At 40.1% G+C, this 25,790-nt stretch overlaps 1 protein-coding gene across 1 annotated transcript in view; it reads right to left on the bottom strand.

The window, feature by feature from the left end:
- Positions 1-16,661: 16,661 nt before the first annotated feature.
- The window catches only part of LOC123986015 (BCAS3 microtubule associated cell migration factor-like), a 290,707-nt gene continuing 281,578 nt past the window's right edge, over positions 16,662-25,790 (bottom strand). The window contains exon 15 of the mRNA XM_046074065.1: positions 16,662-16,846. Coding sequence (XP_045930021.1) covers positions 16,662-16,846 — 185 coding nt within the window. The remainder of the gene's footprint in view (positions 16,847-25,790) is intronic.

Genomic DNA, 25,790 nt, shown 5'->3' with positions numbered 1-25,790 from the left:
TATATATATATATATATATATATATATATATATATATATTATGCGTACCAGTGAAATGACATTTGATAGCTTTATTTACGTTACCTTTACTGTTCTCACAAATATTTTTGTGATTACTTCTACAGCAGACAGTCAACTCTAGATAAATTAAACTAGTATGCACTGAAATGTTACAGTACACGGATACTATTTTCAGGTAATGACCCAATGAACAGAGTCTGAATTTCAGGCTGTAATCCACTTCATCAAGGGATCCAAGGGCTTTTCTGGGTTTTTTTAACTTTTCTTCTAACCTCAACAAGAAAAACACAACATGCATAAACCAATCGGAGGCTTGAAATAGCTGCCAGTCTAAAAGGAGGCTCTAGCTATCTTGTGCAATCTTCCTCTAAAATTACTGTCATTCTGTTCCAGAAGATGATTGCGCTCATCATTAAGATGATAATTTCCTAATTACTGAAAAAGACATCCTTGTACTGTTTGTTTGTCTTTGAGTGGCGTGGAGTCGAAAAGAGAGATAACGTTATCTCTATAGCATCAACATGAAGCAGATGTTTTCATGCGTCAGCTCTAATTGTTTTAAAGCGGCATAATCAAAGCTGAGAGGCTGCACAGATCCTCAATGCACAGCAGGTCTTGTAGTAATTTTAGTCTGTATAGGTATAACACAAAGAACATGATATCATTGCTTCAGTTTCTTTCGGAAAGTGTGTCAGTCTAGATAGACTTTGTTTGCCAGTGTTGGGCTTTAACGTAAAATCAATGCTGCCTACCTTCCTCTCACGAAGGAGAAGATATAATTGTGTTCAAAAGCCCCAGAGGGGTAAGCAGCCTGTAAAACGTGCTAATGTGTGGAGACGGTCTCATCCTGCTGCGCACAATCAAGGCAAAGCCAATGTCAATTAAGAGTTGTTGTGAAATTTCTACCATGATAGAGCTGTTAATGCACTTAGAAGAACTGAATAACATTGGGTGGAGTTAGCGTCTCATAAGGATCTGAATGTTATACATGCTAAGGAGTTGAGATTAGAGTGCTTTTTGGTTTTCTTTATTCATCTCTCTATGTATAGCAAAACATTTTTTCACTTACAGTTTCTCACACGCCCTTGGGTAGGCATAAAAATACTGGGATGTGGTTGTGTGCCAAATGACACTGGTGACCATCCATTTTGCCCCATTCATCATGGGCTGAACTCAATATTCGAGTGGCTTTTTATTGTGGCCAATCCCCATGCTGTCTGATCAGCATCTTGATATGCCACACCTATGAGGTGGATGGATTATCTCGGCAAAGGAGAAGTGCTCACTAACACAGATTTTGACAGATTTGTGAACAATATATGAGAGAAATAGGCCTTTTGTGTACATAGAGAAAGTCTTAGATCCATAATTTTGTTCAGTGTACTTGTACTTCTCTCTCTCTCTCTCTCTCTCTCTCCATATATATATATATATATATATATATATATATATATATATATATACAAACAGGTATGTCCTTGGTTGGATATTCTGTTGACAGGAAGTTCCAGAGTTGTGGAAAGCTGGCCTGGTTCAGCTCAGCTCAGCTGCCTCTCCATTATGTATCCTATCACTTATTCATGCCACCATATTTTATTGATACACACACACACCAGCATGCAGGGTCATGTTAGGAGAGATTGGGTGCGTGTAATATATGTGTATACATGAGAGTCAGCGTGACAGGGTGTGAGCAGAAAGTGTGTATACATGTGCGTTTAGTGTATGCACTCCCAAAAAACACATTATCTGTTTAAAGTGTGACTGTGTCTGTGTATACAAACACTCTGTCAACACTGTATGTGTTGCAGGAGTTTGTTGCTAGCTCATAAAATTATACACGTTCCATGTGCAATCGGTCTCTGATGCGATAAACTTTGCTGGATTACATAGCTACTAAATGAATAGAGCCAAATTCACAAAAATCTGCTTCCCCAAAAAGTCTTTGAGAGTGTGTCGTCACTCTGATTTCAGACTACGGAGGAAGCTGACATCATTTGAACTATTGAAGGATATTATTTGTTTTCCTGTAACAAAATGCTAAATTAATGAAAAAATAAAGACTGAAAGTAGCCTTGCAGAATAAAGGTATGAAGACGTGCTGATCTTTGAAGTGCATTCAGGCTTCCTTTAGCAGATAAAAGCTTAAGTTCAAAGACATGATCTGGACCTCACAATTGTTTCTCACTCTCTCTAAGAGCAGACTGCTCAAAGAGTTCCTACAGCAGAGGAAAATCTTGGAATCATATAATTTCCAATGCAGGCTGCACAAGAAATGCACAAGACGTTGTACTGACAAATTACCTGACCAAGATACTTGCATGAAATTCTGCTTGACACCAAACACAGTATGTCTATATCAAAGGTGCGACCACTGGTTCTGTAAAGAGTAAAAGGTATTCAATGCTGGTTCTCCACCTGTGATTAACTGGCCATGAATTAGAATCCATGTTCATTGTGCAATAAGCAAAGAACTGAAATGTCATCTAAGAAGTTAACAATGTTACCTCTGATGCTATTGTCAGTATAGAACATGCAATGTACAAGATCACGTATGTGTTTTGTAACTTTACACTACAAAGACCAAACTCCAAACCACTCAAGTATCACGCGATGGAAGTCATTAGTATCAGCTGGAGCGACAGTTTGGAGAAAATGGCCTGGTTGCCGTTTGAGTGACGGGTCACAGATCACAGCGAGTTCATCGCTCCAGTCAGCGGAGCGACAGAAGCCGCAGCGACAACAAGTGTTTTGCTGCGTGCAGCCGCCGACGGTGGTGAAGCAGATTGGGTGAAGTGGATCGCCCTCAGCCACAAGTCCATTTCGGATGCTCTGCACAAAGTGTGTCTCCAGCCCTCTTGTTGTCTGACTGAGCCAAAACAGACACGGGAGCGGGGCTTTAAAAAGCGCTTCCCACCACTCTCACCATCTCTCTCTTTCTTTTTCTCGCCCTAGTTCTCTCTCTCACTCTGCTCTCGCTCGGCCTCCTTTTCTGTGAACCCTTACAGCCCTGTGTGTGTGTGTGTGTATGTGTGTGTGTGTGTGTCCCTTGAGCGAGCTGTTAAGTGCAGTCTCCAAAAAACTCCACAAAATCCCATTTGCAGTCAGCTAGAGAGCCCCCCCACACACAACATACACACATGTGCAGAGTGACACTAACACGCATAGACACATATACACACACACAACTACATTCACACACTTAGACCCTCACACATGTAGACACACACTCTCTTAAACTTGCACACACGCACACTTTTCACACTTCCCTCTGGGCAAACGAGGCAGAGTGGCAGAGGCGAGGCTGGGATAAATGATACAATGATATCCAGGCCTGACTTGTCAGTTGAGTTGAGAGAGAGGATGAGGAGGAGGATGAAGAGGAGGATCTAGAGGAGGAGGGGCGAGCAGTGGCAGCTCTGAATACAGGAATTATTCTTCATCGTCTCACACTGTCACCGCACATTACACTCAAACTCTCGCCTGGCAACGTGGAGAGAGGTTTGGGGGTTGGAGGGTTGGGGGGTGGGGGGGCGCGCTGAAGGGCAGATATAATGACCACACTCTGCTTTCACACTCGCCGTCTCTTCTCTCAGCACCATACTCTCCGGCCTTAGCCAGCCTCGCATTCCCTTTTCTGTTCTTTCACTCGGTCCCTGACGTCTTTTCTCCCCCCTCTTCCTCCCTGCGTTTGTTCTTTCTGTCTGTCACGGCAGCGCTGAGTAGCTTTCAGGGAGAGAGTGCACTCATTTGCTCTCTCTCTCGCTTTCTTCTCTCTCTCTTTGGTTAAAGCGAGGGGACAACATGGCCCTCTGGGCATGTCACAAAATGATTAACTAATAGTTTTGAGTTAGTCAAGTATCCAAATGGTGTGTGTGTGTGTGTGTGTGTGGTCCATTGCGTGAGTACTTCAGTCTGTACATTAGGCCGGCTATTGAGATCATAGTCACAATTATGCTATGGACAATATTCATACAGTTGTACATACATGGAAGCTGCGAGAAAGCCAGTAGCTAAAGGCTGACCATATTTATGTCATCGGAAATGTTAGACAGTGAATGACTTCAATGGATGGTTGGAGTCACATTTTGAGAAAGCATGTCTGATTCATTATTTATCCTGCCATGATTTCAGGACAGACTGAAAGGACTTTATGACAAATCAGATTGGCATGTTGAAAACCTAAACTATAACGTTCAGTTTGTTTGAGGAAACCAAAAGCAGACACATTCAGCTCTGCGATGTCTTTTCCTTGTCTTCTACTGGCCAGCTTTTCTCATTGATATCCTGTGAATTCGCGTCTACCACTCGCTCTCCACCACCACCATCAAAACACCAAATGAGGGAATGTCTTTTGGAAGAATGCTGTTCATAACTCCAGTTGAGTTCAACACAAGGCACTGAAGCTAGATGCACACACTATGTTGGCTATTCCAACATAGTAAATTGGTGGTTACTTCATCTGTCAACCACCTGTATTTCAATGAGGCTCAGCCCTGGTGGATAACATGGGTCAACTTTGTCCCCTAACAATTATGTTTACATGCAACTAACAAAAGCAAAAGCGGATACATTTTGTATATACATTTACTTTACTTTTCAGAAGTTATATGTTCTTGTACAGTTACTTTTACATTTTTTTAATTCTAACCTTCATTTTAACATGAAAGTCCCATTGATGCACTTACGACAGAGTCCTGTACATCACAAACATATTGTGATCAGATAACATTTAATATTTTAAAACTTTGGTTTTATAGAAAAGCATGTTGACTTTCCTCAAAGCAAGCTTTTTTGAATTTCGGCTTAGTAACAGCACCAAAACTGACAAATCCTATCAGTACTTGAAGCAAAACATTTTAAAAGACTATTTTTTGACACATTCTAGACACTTGATGGGAAACTAAACTTCAACAACAGGCTACCCATATAAAGTTTGACCAAATATGCATTACTTTTTCCATGTCAACTGTCAGTGGTTTGCAAGCTCACAGTGCAAGAGTGTCTGCTGGCCAGTGTCTGCAAGAACCCACACAAGTTTAGAAGGCTTGCACGCATGTTGCTCTTGTGTGTGTGAGACTGTATAGTTATGGGTGTATGTGTAGAACTGAAGCCAGCAGATGTCTGCACTGATTGATAGGAAAAGGAGGACCTCCAAGCCTGTTCACTACCCCCACCCCTCCATCCATCCCTGTGTGTTGTTGCTCTTATGATGGGTATCAGTGTACTAAAACAAGGCTGAATAGCAAAGAAACCAGTCAGTCGGCAGGATAATAGCCTGACTTTGTGTGAATGGAGTACGCGGCCAATTCAAATACAGGATGTATTGTACAACCATTCAATCACACAGCTGTCTGAACAGGCGTGCAGTCTAGTTTCCATGTTTCTATAATAGACCAATTAATAAGGTTTTCTATGGAGTGATTTATATAATAGCAAAACTTAAAGAGGCTATTCATTTTTATATAATAGACATTTTAAAATGTTTTTTCCCGTGCAGCTTGTTTGCATGGCTTCAGACGTCAAGAGAGCTCAAAGACATGAATCAGCTACTTTATTGTAAAGTGACAAGAGAAGAATACTGACACCATGTTCAAAGCATTATTCATGCTATTGTAAGATTGTCTGAATGGTCATGTTATCTGTGATCACACTACATGTGCTCTACTCAATATAAAATATCTAATTTGATAAAAGAACATGATCTATAGGTTAAAGTTGAGCTGTTTTACTTTGAACAACGCTAGTGGCTTTCCATCGCACAGCAAATAGATTGATTTTGATCTATGGACTATGTGTTACTGACATTGGTGTAGAGAACTCCAAGTCATGTAAAAAAAGACAAATTCCAGTCTGAGAAACTCTTCTCTGATATATATATAATCAATCTGTGATGTTCAGTGCATTCCGGGAATTATTTTGAGATGATGCACAAAACCCTGCTCATCTTGACCTTGCAATTTACCACCACATTGCAGTGCTGCCAACTTTCCACTTTAGTTTGTAGTGAGATTTGTTATTGGTGAAGTCAGTGCAATTTTTTATGCCTTAAAAAAATGATGTGAATACCATTTTCTGCATTTCTACTTGCTTTTATCCCATTCTCAGCTACTTAAAAGCAACACATTATGATTAGGAAGGATATCATGCTTAATTTTATCATTCTACCAGAAAAGTAGAACATATCCACAAGATAATGTGTAATGTGCTGTATGACATGTTGCATACTTGCATATTTAACCCATAATCCTACTGAACATCACATGCTGTGGTATTTAAAGCTACGGTAGGCAATGTTAGAGAACTAGCAAGAAAAGTATCCAACCAAAAAAATCCCACCCCCTCCCTAGAAGGCCTCCCTCCAAAGCCACTCCCCCAAATCAACAGTTCATAGTGTGCACGGGCAGAGAGAAAGGTAGGAAGGTAGGTAGGTAGGCCTCAAAATATGAAATATATATATAGTATAGTTATGTCACACACTGTCATAGTTTTATCAAGATCACTGTAAATGAATGTGTTAGCCTATTCTTTATTATGAGGAGTGAATTATGATTATACAGTTTCACTGCGACTCAAATTGCATGCTTATTTTACTCCCTTGGCCACCATCTTATTGTCTCAAATGCAACTGCCTATATAGGAACATAATAGTAATAGTAAGACATCAATTAGTCCCTGACAGACCAAACTTCCTATTGTTCATTAAAAAAATCTTCTATTGCAAAACTGGCTCTCATGTAGTGTTGGTAACACTGATCCAAACTAATAATCAAAGCTGGAACATTATTAGGCTTTGCTTGTTGAAGAAGTAGACTAACGATAATTTCAAAGAAACATTTTGCCAACATAAAGTCTAGAATTAAAGTGTATATTCCCTCAAAATATGACTACAAAAAACTTTGATTTTTGCTGGTAAGTAGCCATGGCATGACTGGTCTGCCGGTGGTAAGTATGAGGCCAAGTGCAAACTTGGTGTGCAAGGACTTAGTTATTATTATGCATGGTCTTCAATCTTAGTACAATGCACATATAGTAGCTGTTCCGGCAAGTTCAACTGCACATTTTCATACAAACACAGTTAGGCCTGCAGAAACAGTAAAACAAAAAAGGTGCATGCATTTCTTTGTACTTTTTATCATATGTGCACTATAAAATAGCATTATACCATTTCACAGCATTATAAACGCACAGCTTAAACAGCATAAACCACAATTAAGACAGTTTGACGTTCAACCGACAGCATTATGCAATGTGAATATAACATGACAGGACAGTCAGGCCTCTTCAGGTATGGTGCACTATATACACAGGTGGAAAGAGTACTAGAATATTTCACTCAAGTAAAAGTAGAGCTACTTTAAAGAAGTTAAATTACCTATGTAAAGATGTTAAAGTAAAAAATAGGTCTGCTAAAATGTACTGCGTTACATTTACAAACATATGTGTGTGAAAGGTTGATGATAATTTTATATGATACAAATATTATATTAAAGAACACATTTAGGCTACTGCATTACCATGTCAATGTATACAGACCAGTGGAACAACATCACGTCGTCCTCGGGTGTGACCCACACCATCAAGCCCTTATGTCCAAAATCATCAATAAAATCCCTTTCGAGAGACAGGAATTTGCTGCCTGTGCAGACAGCTGATTATCAATTATAAATCTATGGCCACCTTTCTCATTGAAGCCATACTAGAATTAACCAGAAAAGTGGACAAAACTCAGACTATTAAACAAAAATGATAGAAAGAGCTAGGGACGGGTGCAACAAGCATTATTAGGCTACATACGTTAAATAACCTGCCACTTTAACAGCAAAATAAAGCATCACCAAGGCAGACAGCACAGAGATGTAAAGACAAAATAAACTTGACAGCAGCTAAAACCCACAAACACACACATTAAAGCAAGCTGTACAGTTTTTAGCACTGTATAGTGCACACACACACACACACACACACACACACACACACACACACACGGCTACATTGCTGGACAACGCAGTGGCTGTTGAAGTTCTCAGACCTCAGAGCTTTGTGCTCCTCAATCTGCTCTAGTTTCAACTTCTCTGCTCGTTCATTCTCAATGCAATCCATAACCAGCCCACTCAGCCTCTCTGCCCCATTGCACTTCTCCAATTCAAAACATTTTGAGCTGAATGAGGCTCTGCAGTCACATCAGAGATGATCAAAAACAGTACAAAGGTCTCACGCAGCTCACAGAAGGTAGAAGTGTCCCACATGAGCATGTTAGTATTTAGTATTTTAGCTAGACCCAGCATGCACCTGTTGGTCAAAACCTATGTGTGTTGGATTTGGGCCACATGCTTGCTGATAGTGCTTTAAATTATGATTGAAATTATGGTTAATTATGATACATGTCACCTTGTTTAAACTTTTGCTGAGATAAAATAATGCTAATTTTAACCACAACTCATAATGATGTCATCCTTAATTTAACTTGCATTGTTGTGCATTTTTACACTGCTCATAAACTGCTAGTGATTGCACCACTAGCACTTGGCCAGTGAACAGACACATTCAACATGTACTGTCTGTCTCCTTGAGTGTCAGCTGAGTGCAGTATCACCTCTGTGGAAATGGAGCTCTCTGGAGCTCGCCCTCCTGCTCACATGGTTTATCACAACTGTTTCATGTGACTTTTCCTCTCACTCCGTCACGGATGTGACTTGAAATAGATAGACAGGTAGGTACTTTAATCATCCCCGAAGGGAAATTGAAGTGTTGCAGCAGAAGCGGTTTACATATCATAAAAAAAAAAAACAGACACAACTTACACAAAAAAAGCATGAGATAGGTCAAAAATACAACTGACAAATTTACAAATATATATTCATACAAACTACTATTCTTCTAGATACAACTACAGAAATAAGTACAGGAGTACAATACTTGAAATAAAAATAATTAGGTACATGTACAAAAAGTACAAAATGACTTTGTGACAGTGAATGTAATTTGTAACTTCCAGCCCTGGATGCATCGTACGGCTGTACCTTTCACATCTCATTATCAGCGCAAGATAACAAGACCAGAAACAAGCCTGGGAAATAACCTACTATTCCAAGTCTGTGTCATTTGCCAATAGAAACGTCTATTCTCAAAATGTCCAAGGCAGACGTTTTGTGGGTGATGGTTCCTAGTACTGTGAAGAACTGTAAAGAAATGGTCGAAATAAGACTTTCTTTACACAGGGTTTTTCCTATTACACCAAGATGTTGACCTTCTGGGGTGGAAAAGTTCATAATATTAAGAGAAATGATGACAGCAGCAGTTCTCAAATCAGTCACCCAGACATCGAAATGGAGAGATATTCTCCAGGTTGTTTTGAAGACAAGCCCCAAATCTGGACATTCAACAGAAAAATTATGAGTAGATGAACTAATTACTGCCCACAGGGACTAAAAACCAAAGCAATTATGGTGCTTTAGAAATGAGTAACAGTAATGAGTAATGTATTGCATTTTTCCAGTCAGGAGCCCAACACCGGTTAGATGCATACAGTAGATTACAGGCTCTTAGCAGTTGCCAGTGGCATTAAAACAATAAAGCATTATATTTGATAGGTTATGGTAATATACAGTGCACATTCATCAAATGGAAAAAGAACACTTGGTCCAAATGGGAAAATAGCATGCTATTAAAGCACAATGCTGTGTAGTATAATATTGATTAGTAAATGGGGTGAGAGAGACAAGCAACATTGTCATGTCTCCTAAAGATAGTTTTACGCCACGCTCACATACGTTCACTAGTACATCTGAATGTGTATGCACACAGTTCTGGTAGAAAGGAAGCCCTCAATCTACACTGACAGATATTTCCTATTTCAGACCTTCACACACACACACACACACACACACACACAGAGCAGCATATGGCCACAGAGCTAATGTTTTCTCTAAAGTGATAACATCAGAAGTGTAGTGCAACCCTCCCAAAGCCTACATACAGTATGTCACCAAACTAGAAGCCCAGAGTCAAGGTTCAAACAGCAAATGACCAATTATTAAGTCAGGCTGCTTGTTTGAACCACCGCCTATTGGCTCAAAAATAATAACATTTTAAGAGGTAGTGTAGGCCAGTCACATGGGTCCAGCTGTTACACACACACACACACACACACACAATACAGTAAATTCGATGACATGATATTTAGGTCGTTGACAGAAACACATATCCATCCACACATGCGTACACACACACTCAAAGAATTGCAAACACTTGTACACACACACACACACACACACACACACTAGACCTTGCATGCATATATAATATAGCTAATAAAATACAGGCCCACACATACACTGACATAATTGCATATACACACATACATGTACATTAGCAGCTCAAATATAAACACATGCAATGGGTAGTTAGTATTGCGCACACACACACACACACACACAAACATACACACACACACATTCAGTACAAAAATATATAAGAAATTGCTGGAATTAATAAAACCAACACATGCATCTATACTGTTGTACATACACACACGTCTGCACATGCACAGGGGAAATGCTCTCAACCTTTTGGTGCTGATAAGGCTCTGCTAAATATTTGTGTTGAGTCGAGCGTTGAGAGAGCCAGCTGAGTTCTGTGCTATTCAGACAGTCTTACGACTATTGCTATTATTATTATTAATATTACTCCAACTTTCTTTGAGCTGGGATCCAACAAACAGAGCTGGTTAGGACCCAGTGGGTGTGGGTGGTCCCCCGCACCTTAACTCATCAATCAACCAAGCTAAACCCAACACACACACACACACTCACACACGCACGCACACACACACCTCAGTGCAGCAACATGAATAACAAATGGTTGTTGGCACCATGAATACAGGACATTTAGCCTAAACCATTATCCAGTTTCACTATGAGTTGTGATGATACAGTGAGTCATAGATTGTTGGCTTATCAGGTCAATCCTGGTGAAGCTCTCGGACAGACGGGAATAGAATTCTGAGGCATATTAATATCAGGTATAGGTTTCACAAAGCTAAACAATGGGATCCGGACATTTTTAACACTACCTGAAATTTAAGTTACAGTAAAAGCCATGCAAGAAGCAAAATAAACAAATATCCTGTCCTTCATCAAACACAGCTTTTGAAAATCAAACAATAAATAGATGGAATGAGAAAAAGAACAGCAGCAAGTTAAATTTTAAGAATGATTAAGTTCTGTTTAGTTAAAGTTGATGGGATGCATATTGTACTTCTAACCCTGTTCTGGACCAGCAGAGGCAACAAAAAGAAACCCTCCTGAAACTGTACTTCTAGTTTGTATTATGTCCAGAAACAAACGATATATCTTATTTCAGCAACTTGTTGTTTCTTTTACCAGCTTAGTTTCATTAATAGTAAAATTTTATAAAAACATTGGAATTAATGGACCTACCTAAAGGCAAACGTTTAAAGTTTGATTATTTAACCAGACATAGTATATTAAAATAACTGACTGAATGGTTGACTGAATGACCAACTGTGATGCACTACACAGGAGAGACAAAATTTGGCCTTACCTCTAATGATTTAAAATTAATTTGTGGTGCTCGAAGCATAAAATGGCAAATGGCATAAATGGCATCTGAAAAACTCAATGGCAACAAGGTTCAATAACAATGTCGCAGTTGTTTTATTTTTTCGCTAGTTACAAAAGTAATGGGAACACAGAACATGCAGACGGAGTAGCTAAGTGGGGATGATGGACCAATTAACTCGCGTTCAGATAGAGCTGACAGAGGGTGATGCAGGACTCCACTTAGTTCAAGGTCATAACCACACAAAAAGCCTTAAATAGCCAAATTACATAATTATCATTTATCTTTCTTTGCTGACTAAAGTAGTTTCCTTAAAACCTGTTAGGAAATGTTCTGAGGCCTAGTTCCGGTTCATGGAACCACAGTGTTAAAGCACTGTGAATCCCATAGATATTGATTTGCCAAAACACTTAACATATATTGGCATCAATATATTCAGAAAATGGCTGCATATGAAACTTGGATCTAATATTCTGTCCATTCACCCAAACAGATAGAACTGCCAATAAACACTTCCTTTACACATGGCTTTTCTTTTTGCCAGACAATGCATCCATTGCTCTGTATTTTGAACCTAAACTGAACCTCTTTGGAACTTTTGTGGTATTTTAATGTGGATTCTGGATGTAAGTATTAGCTCATAACAGTTTCTGACCAAAAGTCATTGGCACTGCACCACAAACACCCATATCATTCAACACCGCTCTAAACTGAGCTGCATTTAATCATAGCAAAATGTCAGTGTAACCATAAAGAGCAGCTTATGCTTTTGTAAGTACATTCATTAGAACTTTTGTAATATGTATATCAAAAAACAACTAAATTTATTACTGGTACAAAATATTCATACCAACAACCATGACCATGAAAATACTAAGGATGTATATCAGAGACAAATCTCAGTTTAGCTGTTCTCTTAACATGTCACCAAAGTGATTCAACTTGTAATGGAACGGTTTACATTTCTTGATCTATTATCTCTTTTCTTGGTAAACTCCTCTGACGTGTAATAAGTGACCCCATGGAAATAAGCATTCAGCACCAAAGATGGAGACAAAATAAAAATATCCTACCACTTAAAAAAACTGAATGTTGTGAAATGACATGATGCGCGACATTAAAAGTGCCATTGTTCCTCAGTTGGAGATGCTCTCAGCTGAGATACACCATGTCGTGTTGAGCAGTCGTCCACTCTCCATATGGCTTCAATGGAATTTATGTTGGGCAGGCACCAATAAGCCAAATCTAGTTAGCAACATTATATCATTGGAGCCAAATCTAATTTCAGCCCCAGTATGTTTTAGTCGTCAGTGACTCTCTCCCTCTTTCTCTCTCTCCCCCTCCTCCTCCTCTTCATCGTCTGTTCTCCCTCTCCCTCTGTCCATCCGTCCATCTCTCTATGTGAGTGTCACCTGCCCTCCGAGCTGGCGACGCCGGGTCTCGGCCTTAGCGTGAGAGCCCCATTACCCTGACTGGAGGCTTTGTTTTCCCTGTGAATCTGCGAGAGAGTGTCTCTCTGTGTGTGCGTTTGTGTGTGTGTGTGTGTGTGCTGGAGGAGAATGTCAGAGAGATGGTGATTTGTTACATCAGCGAGCATTCCAGCTCTGAGACCCTCTGAGTGTGTGAGTAGACACATAGAGAGGGGGGAAAAAAATCTTGTTTCTGGCTGTGTTTCCATCCAGATCTATTTTTGTAAATTATCATACAGCAAATAGTTTTTGTAGATGAAAAAAACCCCCTGTGATAAATAGCAGCGGAGTTGCATAAATAATGACATAGACGCAGTTGAAATGGATTGTATATGATAGTTTGAAAGGTTTGCAGAGAATTCACATAACAGTTGCATGGAAACATATGACAGAGAAATAGACGAGGGCAATGTGTGTATAGGTGAGGTAAGAGAGTGTGTGTGCATGCATGTGTGTGTTTGCAATCAGGTTCAAGGTCTATGTTAGAAGCTCCACTGTGTTGTCAGTGTCTAAGCACTGAGGCCACAGCTCCCAGCAAATGGAGACACTGAGCAAGATACCATCTGCCTCTGCCCATCTAAGTCTCACGCCAAGACACACACACGCACACATGCACGCACGCGCGCACACACACACACACACACACACACACACACACCACCCACCCAGACATATTCAGAGAGCCTTTAAACACACCATATCCAGCTCAGTTCACAACGGAAACACTTTAAGTGCACATATAAACATGGAAATCCCTGCAACTGCAAGTAACTAATTGAATACTACAACTCTGGCAAAAAATGATGTCTCTCATTTTAACCCACAGGGCAGTGGATCATATGTGGATCATATGTGGATGAGGTGACATGTCCACTGTTGCCTTTTTTCGACAGAAAGACCCAGGAAATTGGATCCTAACATTATTTGTATGTCCGGTGTATGAATACCACAATGAATAAAAAAAATGCATGAAATGCCTGGTGCTCAACAGACCCGTGTGCTTCTTTTAATCATCTATAGCTTGAGGTCTGGGGAGTGAAGGTGGATGGGGCTCTCATGTACACAAAGCACAAGGATATGAGATCTTGTGCAACACTCTGTTGCATTCAGATTTCATCTTGCATTTAACAAAAAGTTCATCTGTCTGCTGTAAATGCAAAGACTTGTGACAGTGACTCGAATGTCAAAATGAACTGAAATGTCGCATCAACCATGGGACATTGAAAGCTGGGATGATGTTCATGTACCCTTGATTCATGTGGAATGAGAATCAAAATGTCTCATTAGAAATACTAAACGCAAAGGATCAGTTCACCTGACTAACAACAACAAAAAAAATTCTCACTTACTGTGCCTCTAGTAGTATCTAGCCATGCAGAGAGCTTGACAGATTGTTTTGTCCAGGATCTTAAATTTCTGCCTCCACCCCAATAAAATGCAGGTGAATGGACCTTCATTTTTGCTGCTCACAGCATAGAAAATTTATATTTTAAAAAGTTAACAGCAACTTCCAATGATCAGTGTCCCTGTTATTGTCAAAAATCTGTAGAACACACTGTCAGCGGTTTTCAAAGTGACCTTTGATATTTTTTAAAGAAAGTACTTCCAATAAAAAGTGTTGACAGAGAAATGGGAAATCTTTAAATCTGGGCAAATAAAATCTGCATTGCTGGATACCACTCAAGGTAAATGAGGAAATACAGTATGTGTTTTTAGGAATTAGGCTGAACGAATCCTTTAAGCTCTTCCTGTAGAACCAATATTAATACTTAGTTCTTTAAATCAAACAAACTGTATCCTCCATCATACTGTAACCCAAATGGAAAACACAGACCTGACCATGTCCTTCTTTTTTCCCCCTAAAACCCCAACTCCTGACCATCCATGGTACTCTCCTCCTTCCAGCAGACACAGGAGCATTTCCGATATGTTACAGTGCAGAAGTGCTGTGCTATTAGATTAGCCTACAGAGACTGAAGCCTCTCTGTCTATATGAATGGATGTACATCACATTCTCTGTGGATGATGTCTTCAGCACAGCTCAAGGCACAGGAAAGAGTGTGCGTGTGTGTGTGTTTGTGTATCACGGGTGTATTTTGATGTAATGTGATCAGTAATGAATTTTGTGTTGCATTAAAGGGGTGGAGGGGGTGGGCGGTGGGGGGGTCAAGATGCGATGCGATGGGGGGGGACAAGAACAAGAGGCGACTGACTACTCGTGTCCGGGAGTCTCCAACATCTAATCTAATGAAGAAACACACAGAGAAGGGGGTGGGGGTAAAAAAGGAGTGATGAGGAGAGAGAAAGAAAGAGAGCGAGAGAGGCTACAAATGAGGTTAAGTTAAGTCTTTACAGAGAGAAAGGGGGACTGGGCTGGATATGGCTGGGGACGGTAGGGGCGGGGTGATAGTCGATGCTAAATCCATTAGGGCCTTGTGACCCTCCACTACCATACCCAACACCCTCCCCACCACACCCCATCCCTGTGGCTGCCTCGATGAAGCTACACCAACCCCCCCAGCTTCCCCCCCACACACATTTAAATCAAAGGAACTCTTGTTCACTTAGGATGGGGGGTGGGGGGGGGGGTGGTGGGAGCACTGCCGCTTCCTAAACGAGTTAACCATTTGGACTGTCAGAGCCAACGGCATGTCTGCTGCACACACACATGCAGACAGGAGGCCTCAAAGTAAAGCAAGGCATGAGCAGATATGGCAAAACCTAGCACACACACACACACACACACACACTCAGACCCCCAGAACATCCTTCCAGTGCTGAGCTAATCCATCACTGGACCTTGACCTGGCAGCACTGCATGCGGGATAATGCCCGAATGAGGAAGTCAGGCTACCTAACAAGACACTTAGCTGCACTGCACATTTGTAATGGATTTTATTAAGAATTACAACAAAACGCAGCGACCCACATCACCAATGATGAGTGTTTTCTTTTGGTATGTGACAGCATCAGGACACACCACAACTACAAGATCTATCAGTATTACATGTAATATCACCATGCTCAGGTGTATAAAGCATCTTAAGAATGTTTGGCCCTGAAGTTGCACAAATTTATGTTAATTCACATCTTCAGGACATTTTTTTCAATCTTCAAGGTTTTTCATACTTGGACATTTTTAAAGCTCTGAAGAATTCCTTCAAGTCCAATTTCACAAACATCCTTAGCAACACAATATGCAAAAATAGAGGTACTCTCTAGTAGTTTTTATGGATATACCTGACTGAAAATGTACAAAGAACTTTATGTGAAGACAGGTCAAAGTCAGTCAAAATCTTATTTTAATAACACTGTAAAATTATCAACAACATGTGTGGATTAAAATATAAATTAAAATACATGAGCAGAAGCAGATTGTGAGAAATCACCCAGTAACTGACCAAACATTATTAATCGGTTTGAAATGCTTCCACCAGTGCCTTTAAGTACAACCCTTGGGTGAAAAATAAGCAGAAAAGAGAAGAATAGAAGCTTTATGCAAGTGGACATGTGTTCATGTAAAGTGTTTGTACATGTGAATGCATGCTTGTGTTTATTTGCGGAGTGTATTTCTGTGTTTCCCATTCTCTACTGACCTGTAGCAGATCCTACTATATCCCTGGAGGGTGACTCAGACATGGCGTCGGCCAGTCTCTCCCGGAGGCCTTCGTCGCTGGCATCCGCTGAGCCTACGTTGTGCCGCGGCACGCTGAAGCTCTCCGGCCAGCTACCATATACTTCCAGCAGAGTCACACCCCGCCCGTCAAACGGACCTGCATGAAAAAAACAAACACAGGGTTAAGACTCTTTTGATTACCAAATGGATTGAGGGATCTGGCAAATTAGCAGCTGAACTGTCCAATAACGAACTGATTTGCAGGGCAGGGGTCGGGGTCGATCCAGGCATTTGGACTGAATCAAATGTATGATGCCTGCTCCATTTCTGACTATGATTGATAACTTGGGTGCAGGCAGTGTTAATAATTCCATGATGATGATGATGATGATGATGATGATGAATTGAGCGATGTGATCGGGCAACTCTGAGTTAAAACTGTGATTTTGTATGTATTGTTTTTAAGCAAACATTCCACAGGTTAAGCACACTGCTAGAGTGCTGCTGCTGGTAGTATGTTAATCACACCAGAGATGTAGAGAGGCTTATCAAATCCAACTCAAGGCTCCCTGCAACAACAGGTCCACAATGTCCTGTGTGCATACAGTATATCATACAAAACACTTCAGGACATCATACCACATGTTTTAGGAAACCATCAAAGCAAAGCTGTGGTGCGGGCTTTATTTCTAAATAAATAATAAATCAGACTGTAAAAATTCTCAGATCAGATGGTTTACAGGTGCAAAAAAAACCTGTTTTCTGAAGTTACAGGTAGAAAGAAATGGAGAAATATCTGTTAAAATTCACAAACCTATGATCACATGAGGAGCACACTAACTTACAATATAATCATGTATGTACTTATGTATGTGATGATCCGACTTCCAGTCACCTGTCCATTTCAAACATCTACTCCTGATATCCTATTGGTTCACTGAATGCTACTGCTGGCCAGTAGGTCGCAATTCAATGGTGCAACACGCCTACACCAGCTCACTCCAAATAGCTATATAATAATATTTGTTTAATAATGTGCTATTTTGGGCTGTGTGACTGTGCGTGACAATGACTTTTGTCAGGTTAACCCCTGACTGATAAATAAATATAAAATGTCCTTTGTCTGTAAGTTAAATATTTAATTAGAACCACTTTTGTACAGTGGTAACAGAAATGACATGACATGTCTTCTCAGTGACTCAGTTTACTTCTCTGAGTCAGGAGAAGCAGTTATATGTGCCAGTGGTATGTCACTGATGAAGAGGTCATTGGTATGATTAAAGGAATCTACACAACTCAACACAAAAAGTGTTGCTTGGAAAATACTTTGTCTATATCAGTGATTTAATCACAATGAGGATGTGTCACATATAAACCGGAAAATACAGACAAACAAAAATGTGCACAATGAGTCAAGGATGGGAGTTACAGTAAGACATGCTCCAGATAAAGCAACAAAAACTCTTTGCTGTTGTTTAAGATTTCCCCTCATTACACACCAGTTCTACTAGAGTGCAGCAGATCAGCTAAAACACGCACGCACGCACGCACGCGCACGCACACACACAACTAACTTAAAAGCACAACATAGTCTTCATGCCTGTCAAACCAAATCCACACAGACCTACACTGCACCTTAATCTTTTCTTCTTTCTGCCTGCCGTAATTTCTGCAATCAGAGAGATCTTGCACTTTGGAGCCAGAGAGTCTGCAACCTGTTTTTGTGTGTATTTGTGTGTGACAAGCCAGTCAGGCAGGCAAGCAGGCATGCAGACACTAAAACAACTGGTTTATTCTATTAGTGTGTTCATTTGACTTGGTCACTGTGCCTGCCAGCACTAAGAGGTGATAAAGGCTGAAAGGGATGATTTAGCGGTGATGTTAAAATGCTCCTGTGCCTCAGCCCGCTAAAACACAACAGCACAAACACACATGACCTAGCGGCTCCAATTTCTGCTTATCACCATCATCAGTTCAATTCTGCCTATCAGCATATCTCTCCTTGTTATCACCCAGGAAATATGTGACAGACAGTGATGCACAGGAAATGATAGAGCCAAACACGCACACAAACTTCATAATATCATTTCGACTGTAACTGTTCAATGGCGGGAACATCTGTCCAGTGTTATTCAGAAATTGTAATATATTACTAGTTATTTATTACTTCATAAAAAAGTAATATTATTACTTTACTTATTACTGGGTGATTAAAGTAACTAGTTACTCGTTACATTACAAGTTACTTTCCAGTGTTTCCTACAGGATGACAGCGGGGAGGGGGGGGGTATTTTAACGTTGAACAGGTTTGTGCAGCGGTGTTCACGAGAGAGGGAAAGATGGAGCAAGCGAGGAGGTGCTGCACGAATATATGCTATATGATTTTAAATACGCCTAGTAAAAAAATTTGAAAATCAACGTGTGGCGGTCAGCACTGATAATTATCCAAATAATAGGCTAATTATGGGAAACACTGCTTTCAATACCACCCCCTTCACTCCCAAACAAAGCAGTCTCCCCCGTTATTTAACTAATAGGCTATCATATAGCATAGCAAGGAGTGTGGTTTTTACAAAGCATGTAGCCTAGGCCTAACGTTTCTTAACACCACAGGCTGAAATAAAAAAATAAAGCAAGTAAATCCTGACTTTTGAACAACTGTTGCACATGTAGCCTATCTAAAAGAGCAGTTACAAAACGTTAACGCCACTCTCTCCCGACAAGCAGCTGCCGGAGTTTCTTTCTGTAAGTTTCACATTGCTGTGCTGCTTCTGCAGATGCTTCAATAAATCAGATGTAGAAATGTTTGTGGTTGAAAGCTTTTTGCTGGTCACACAGTTTACACTAGATGACAATGTTCTTTGCATTTCGTCAGTTGTTTCCCTATCTGAATAGATGATATAATTATTTGACTCCTGTCATGACAACTTACCAAACATTATATTAATTGCCTTACTTGTTAAGTTATCAAGTGCATGGCCTTCAAACCTAACTGATAAAATGATAAATGCAAAGAGTACACATGCTGTGTTCCTGCTTTGGGAAGACACTTTTTGTCTCTTTCTTTCTAACTCTCATTAAAGTGGACACACACACACACACACACACACACACACACACAGGAATGTTTCTCTAGTGGTCTTGTGGGTATCAGCAAAACCCCAGTGAGAAGGCAGACAGGATGACATAAAAGGAAAAAGTGAAGACAAGGACTGAAGAGATCCTCTTTTCCTGGAAAGATCAGCCTCCATGTGCACAATCTGTGTCTGTCTCTGTATGCATGCTGGAAGTACAGAAAACATGGAGGAACATAGAGCATGAGTGGTAGAGGCAAGTAAACAAGACAAATAATGTTGAAGCAGTCAGTTTCTAGTGCGACTAAAACGTAAAATTAATTAAATAATTTTTTTTTTTGACAATGTTGCAAAATGCTAGATTAAATTTAACGCAATGAAGCAAATGATTGAAATTCAAATCACGTCATTGCAACAAATGCCATGAAGGGCTGAGCATAATGTGCTTAAATTCTACAAGTCTACCCACACCATAAGACTTATGTGGACAGCTTTGAAAATGACGATTTAAAGAAATTCTAAAATACATAACAAAGTAAATCCATAGCAGGTTGTAGCTTTATAAGCAACGAGCCACACCTCACTCAGTAATACTAAGCTGTTTGGTCCACATGGGCATTTACAGCTGCAAAATTCAATTCAGCCATTACAAAGGCACACATACACACACGTCTCAGTTATCCAGCATTAAATAAACCACCGTGCAGGACATAATAACATCATATCACCTCTAAGGCAAAACACTGGGTTATTGTTTGATACATAAGCACACATAGACAGACAGACAGACACATCTAACAGGCTCTCATGGCCGGCTTTGATGGAAGCCCTGCTGGCACTAAAGGGGAATCCTTTGAAAAATCAATCCAGCACACACACAGGCTGCTTCTGAAGTGCAGCAAAGTTATCAAGAAGCTAAGCCACTGAGTGTATGAGAGTGTGTGTTTGTATGCTTTAGGAGGTTGGCCAGTGTTATCACAGTAGGGAGCAGGGAGGCCCGTGCAGCCTCTCACCCCAGCATTAGCACCTGTCACTGGCCTGCAGAGGAGCTGAGATTGTCCAGGCCTCAAGGTGTACACACACACACACACACACACACACACACACACACACAGTATTCTGCTGATAGCCAGTGAGCCAGGCAGATCAAAGGTTTTGACAGCGGTGGCTTTTCTGGATGATAAGAGCTTGGCAGAAGGTTAGGAAGAGCTTTAGGTTTATCAGACCAGGCTTTGACCAATATGGGTATTTGAATGCCGATGCTGATAGCTTTAGACTGAAACTACCAATCGCTGAGAGCTGCTATTGATGTTCAGTAGTTTCAAATCTGTTTGAATGTGTCAAAAGATTTCAATGTCTTTCCTGGAGAAGAAAAAGACATTGTTGTGTGGAAATGCCAATGTTATGTTTTTAAAGGCCGTTTTTGATTGTAGTTAAATATGCTGCCTTTATTAATTCTCACAAAAAGCTTTCCTTACATCAAACAGACAGAATCAAAAGAGTAAATAAAGGACACATTTTTACATTATTTCTGTCAGTTATAACAGGGTATTCTAAAGAATAGGTTCAAGTTCATCTCACGTATGTTTGTATGTGGAGTTATTTATTGGTCACCACAATAATTTCTCCTGTCTATGCTGGCTGGGAAGATACTCCTTCATAAAATCCTAAATGAAATCCTAACCTAGATAAAACTATTGCAGTCTAATACAACAGTCCTTCATGAAGGATAATGTTAAATTTTTATTGAAATGTTATACTGACACTTATACTTAGGTGCACTTGATTTAAGTAACAGCAGCTGCTGACGCCTTATATTAGCTGAAGGTGAATGTAGTTTTGCACAGAATGAGGACTCCTCCATCACTGACACTGAAAGCACATTAGGAAGGAGTGTCCTCAAAGCCAGTATAGAGAGGAGGAATGATCACAGCGACCAATAACTCTTTCAATATACATATGGGAATGTTTTAAGACCTACTTGAACAAAGGTGAACCTATCCGACAAGAATAACTAATACATAATAAATAATGTTACGTAATACATGTTTGGTACGACCTACACTCAATACTGTGCCTGAACGACTCCTGTGCCGACACAGGCAGAGGACTGAAGCTGCTGCTGATCTGCTAACATGCTGCTTTCACTGCGCAGCCTGTGCAGACATTATGTAATATTAACAGTAATAGCTGCTAGATAAATTAGTTTTATACACTGTAGAACAATACTACTACTACTACAAATACAAACAGTAACAAGCATGCTTACTTTAGTTTGATCTCAGCAAAATATTACTGTTACAATTAATTGCTGAAATCAACGTTATCTATCCGCTGTATTGGTGTGAAGGAGCATTTATCTCTCTTTGGCATGCAAATGTGTTTACTGACTTTTTTTCCTTTTTTAATTCTCTCTGTAAATCTGGAAATGTCAGGATATGATGTTGGCAGGAGTAGGAGGAGGATTGTTGTTTTTCTCTCCATCATGTTAAAACCCGACGGGATTATAAGCCACTCTCCACCCAGCTGTTAGTCCCCACATACTGGCCCTACTTATCCCTCCAGCCAGTGCTACTTTCCTTAAAGATTTAATCACACTGCGCCGGCGTGTGTGTTTGTGTGTGTACCTTTACAACAGGGGCTTAGGATGGCATATTTGGACATGAAGACACATCACACGTGCACATGACAATCACCTCTCAAACACACATACTAGAATCAGTACTGTAATACTGTGGCCATTCAATTTAATGATGCTCACTGAGCTTCTATTTGTTCAGTAGAAAACGGTTCAAATAAAAATTGGATGCTGCAAATTTATTCACACTCATATAAATTCATATTATGTCCACCATAACATCATTATTCCATCAACAGGTTCGAGAGCCTTAGATTTTATAGGCATACTTTAGCATGGCAACTTATTCACGTCTGTAGTTGTTAGGAAAATGCTCTCACTCCAGATCTATACATATTTTTTAACAGTTTCTGGTCATCTAACACCACAGCTGTCTCTGCTAAATGTATATTTTCAGCGTAACGTTCCCTTTTTTTTGTACTTGGGGATGCAGACTAGGCTAATGCTGAAATCTCATGAATGCATGCACAGGTAAGAACCTAGTCATAAATGAGTGGAATTCATCCAAATGAAGCAAGCTATTTACAACTTTGTGTGGTTAAAGGGGAACTCCACCGATTTTACATATGAAAGTGCATATGTGGAAAAGGCTGTATAAAACCCTTTGTGTCTCTAGAGGGAGCTATGTGAAATCTGGTAAGTTGCCTCAAGTGATGTCACTTGAGGGGCTGAAACTACAAGTTTGACAATGAAAGCAACCTGTTGGTGTGGAATTAGAAAGAAGTGAGCTTGCTCTGCATCTCTGCTTGAGGCTAGCGGCTCACGGCTACATTACCAGCATGAACTGAACTATTGGCAGTTGCATTGTGGGCAATGAAGGCGTCAGGTTTTGGTAAGGAAGAACAATGCATGGAATAAAAAATAACGATATCTTTGGTTCTGCTGCATCGATATTGATACTAAAATAAATGTCCATTGTGAATGCGACACTGTTATAGATTTGCAATGCTAAATCTTTTGTCAGTGAACTCTTTTAAATCCCTTGTAAAATATACTTTTATAGGAAAGCCTTTCCTGATTTTAGTTGACTTTATTTATTTATCTATATTTATTTTAACTTTAATTTCTTAAGTTTCTTCCTCCTTTTACCGTGTATCTTATTTGTTTGATGCGTTTTATTGTCTTTGCTCTTGTGAAAGCACTTTATAACATGGTTTTGAAAAGTGATCTATAAATAAAGATTATTATCATTATTTCCCTGTAGAGAATTTGGGAAATCCGGAGCATGCGAGTGAGCAAGCCTCAGAAAAAAGCAAGAGACATTTAGGATATAGACACAAAAATGTTGATGGATGAGCCCATTGAGCCTTGAAGCTGTCCTTGAGGCTCCTTTGTCTACCCAACATCTTGACCAAGACTTGATATTCTTTCAATTTGTCACCCATCTGTATCTCAGAAGGTGCCATCCAGCATTCTGCTCACCAAATCTGAGCTGCTGGCTGTGGTGTACTAAAGTGCACAGACTGTTAAATGTCTCAAGAAAATGCCAAACATAGCATCTTTAACTTTGCACCCAGTTTAGAGAAAAACTAGCCCCTTACAGAAGAAAAGGATAGCCACGCTGCAAACATGTCATCGCCTGGAAGAACTGAAACTAACCGATTCTCACAAGGATAGAAGTCTGACAACATCCACACACACACACACACACACACACACACACACACACACACACACACACATAAACACAAAAAATGTATAATGTTCTAAGGCCTCATGCCACTGTTTCTGGGTTACCTGTGCAGTTAAGACACTAATGCCTGGTTAATGCTAATTCAATTAGGCTTTAGTGCCAGGGGGCTGATCGAACTAATTCCTTTATTATGGGTGCTGTATAATATGTAATGGTGAGTGTATGTGTGTGTGTGTGTGTGAGAGAGAGAGTATACTCGAGTGGTGTTACTGGGAAGTCAGGCACTGGGAACACAGGAACAGTCTGTTACTAACAAACAGATCGTAAATCTGGTGGTAGTTCAGGTGGGAACTACACTGAGTTATGAGTTTATTAGGCACACCTCTAAAGTCTAATGTGATCCAATACAACAGCTTTGCAGCAAATGTCTTTGTGAAGCTTACACTGTTCAGTTTGTGTCCAGAATTTGTCAGATGTCAGTACAACTCTATGGAAATGTAGGAGGCTACATAATGGTGGCATTGCATTAGGTGGCAATTAATTGAGAGGTTACACGGGATACCTTCTGTTATTTGCTATCTGCAGTCAAGAGACATATTTGTCTGATGGTTCATGGCGTGTTCAGGAAGCCGGTTTGTAAAGAATTTAGCAGCCGCATACTGGTATGACAACCCTGTCTCCTGCAAAATATGTAATTACTGCTGAACACTGAATGTAAAGGGGAAACACTGTGGCTTTGATTTAATACAGAAAAAGTTTACATATTGTGTATTGTGTCAGTGTTGCCTAATTTAATGTATAAACAAAACCACAGTTTCCCTAAAAAACAAATAAGATAAATTGAACATTGTGTTTTACAGTGAACAGTCTGCAGAAATGGCTAAGAGAAGAGTTTCCTTGTTATGTTGATGAAGATAATAATCTGAGTAGCACTATGTGTATTTGATACTGTAAATTAGTTGTAAATGAACGTAATGTTTTGGAGACTGAACTCATGAAATCTTGAAAGAATAAACTTTTTTTCATCAGCCTGACTTAATGAAATTGTGGATGAGGACGTCCATCATATCAGAGTGAGATGGCATTTAAAAGGTCAGTGTCAATCGGTCTAATCCTAAACTGTCTGTATATTCCAGCATGGTGCTAATGCAGAGTACATTCATTCATACTCATGTTATATAGATAACTTAAAAAAACACACTTTTAATAGACTTTCACTTGCGCACACACTTCTGTGACTGTGCTGTGAACCCATACTGACATCCCTTCAGGCTGTATGTGTCTGTATGTGTGTGTCAGGGAGACAGAGAGCGAGAGAGAGTGTCTCTGATATCCTCAGGGAAACACAGAGAGTGCTAGCTAGCTGGCGGAGTAGATTTGTGGTGCAGTGTTAGTGTTAATGGAGATGTAAGCTCACAGGATTAGCACCCATAGGTAGGTATGTGTGTGTGTGTGTGTGTCTGTATGTGTTCTTGACAGGCAGGGCCTTTCTTTCATTACATTAAGGCCAATGCTTCTAAATCATTTATTCCCTTTGCAGTCTCAGTGGTGTCGGCTAAGTGTTAGTAATCCCCATCAATACTAGGGTCTGCTTTGAGGCACTTTACTCACTACCCCACACACACACACACACACACACACTCACACACACTCACACGTGCGTGTACATACACCAAAACATGTGGCATTCAGATATGAAGACGCATTAACCTGTACACAGTTAATTGCAGAGGAGTCTGCGGACTACCCCGCCCCC

The sequence above is a fragment of the Micropterus dolomieu genome, linkage group LG17 (genome assembly GCF_021292245.1).
Source record: "Micropterus dolomieu isolate WLL.071019.BEF.003 ecotype Adirondacks linkage group LG17, ASM2129224v1, whole genome shotgun sequence".
NCBI classification, from domain to species: Eukaryota; Metazoa; Chordata; class Actinopteri; order Centrarchiformes; family Centrarchidae; genus Micropterus; species Micropterus dolomieu.
This window is presented reverse-complemented; position numbering and strand designations above follow the sequence as displayed.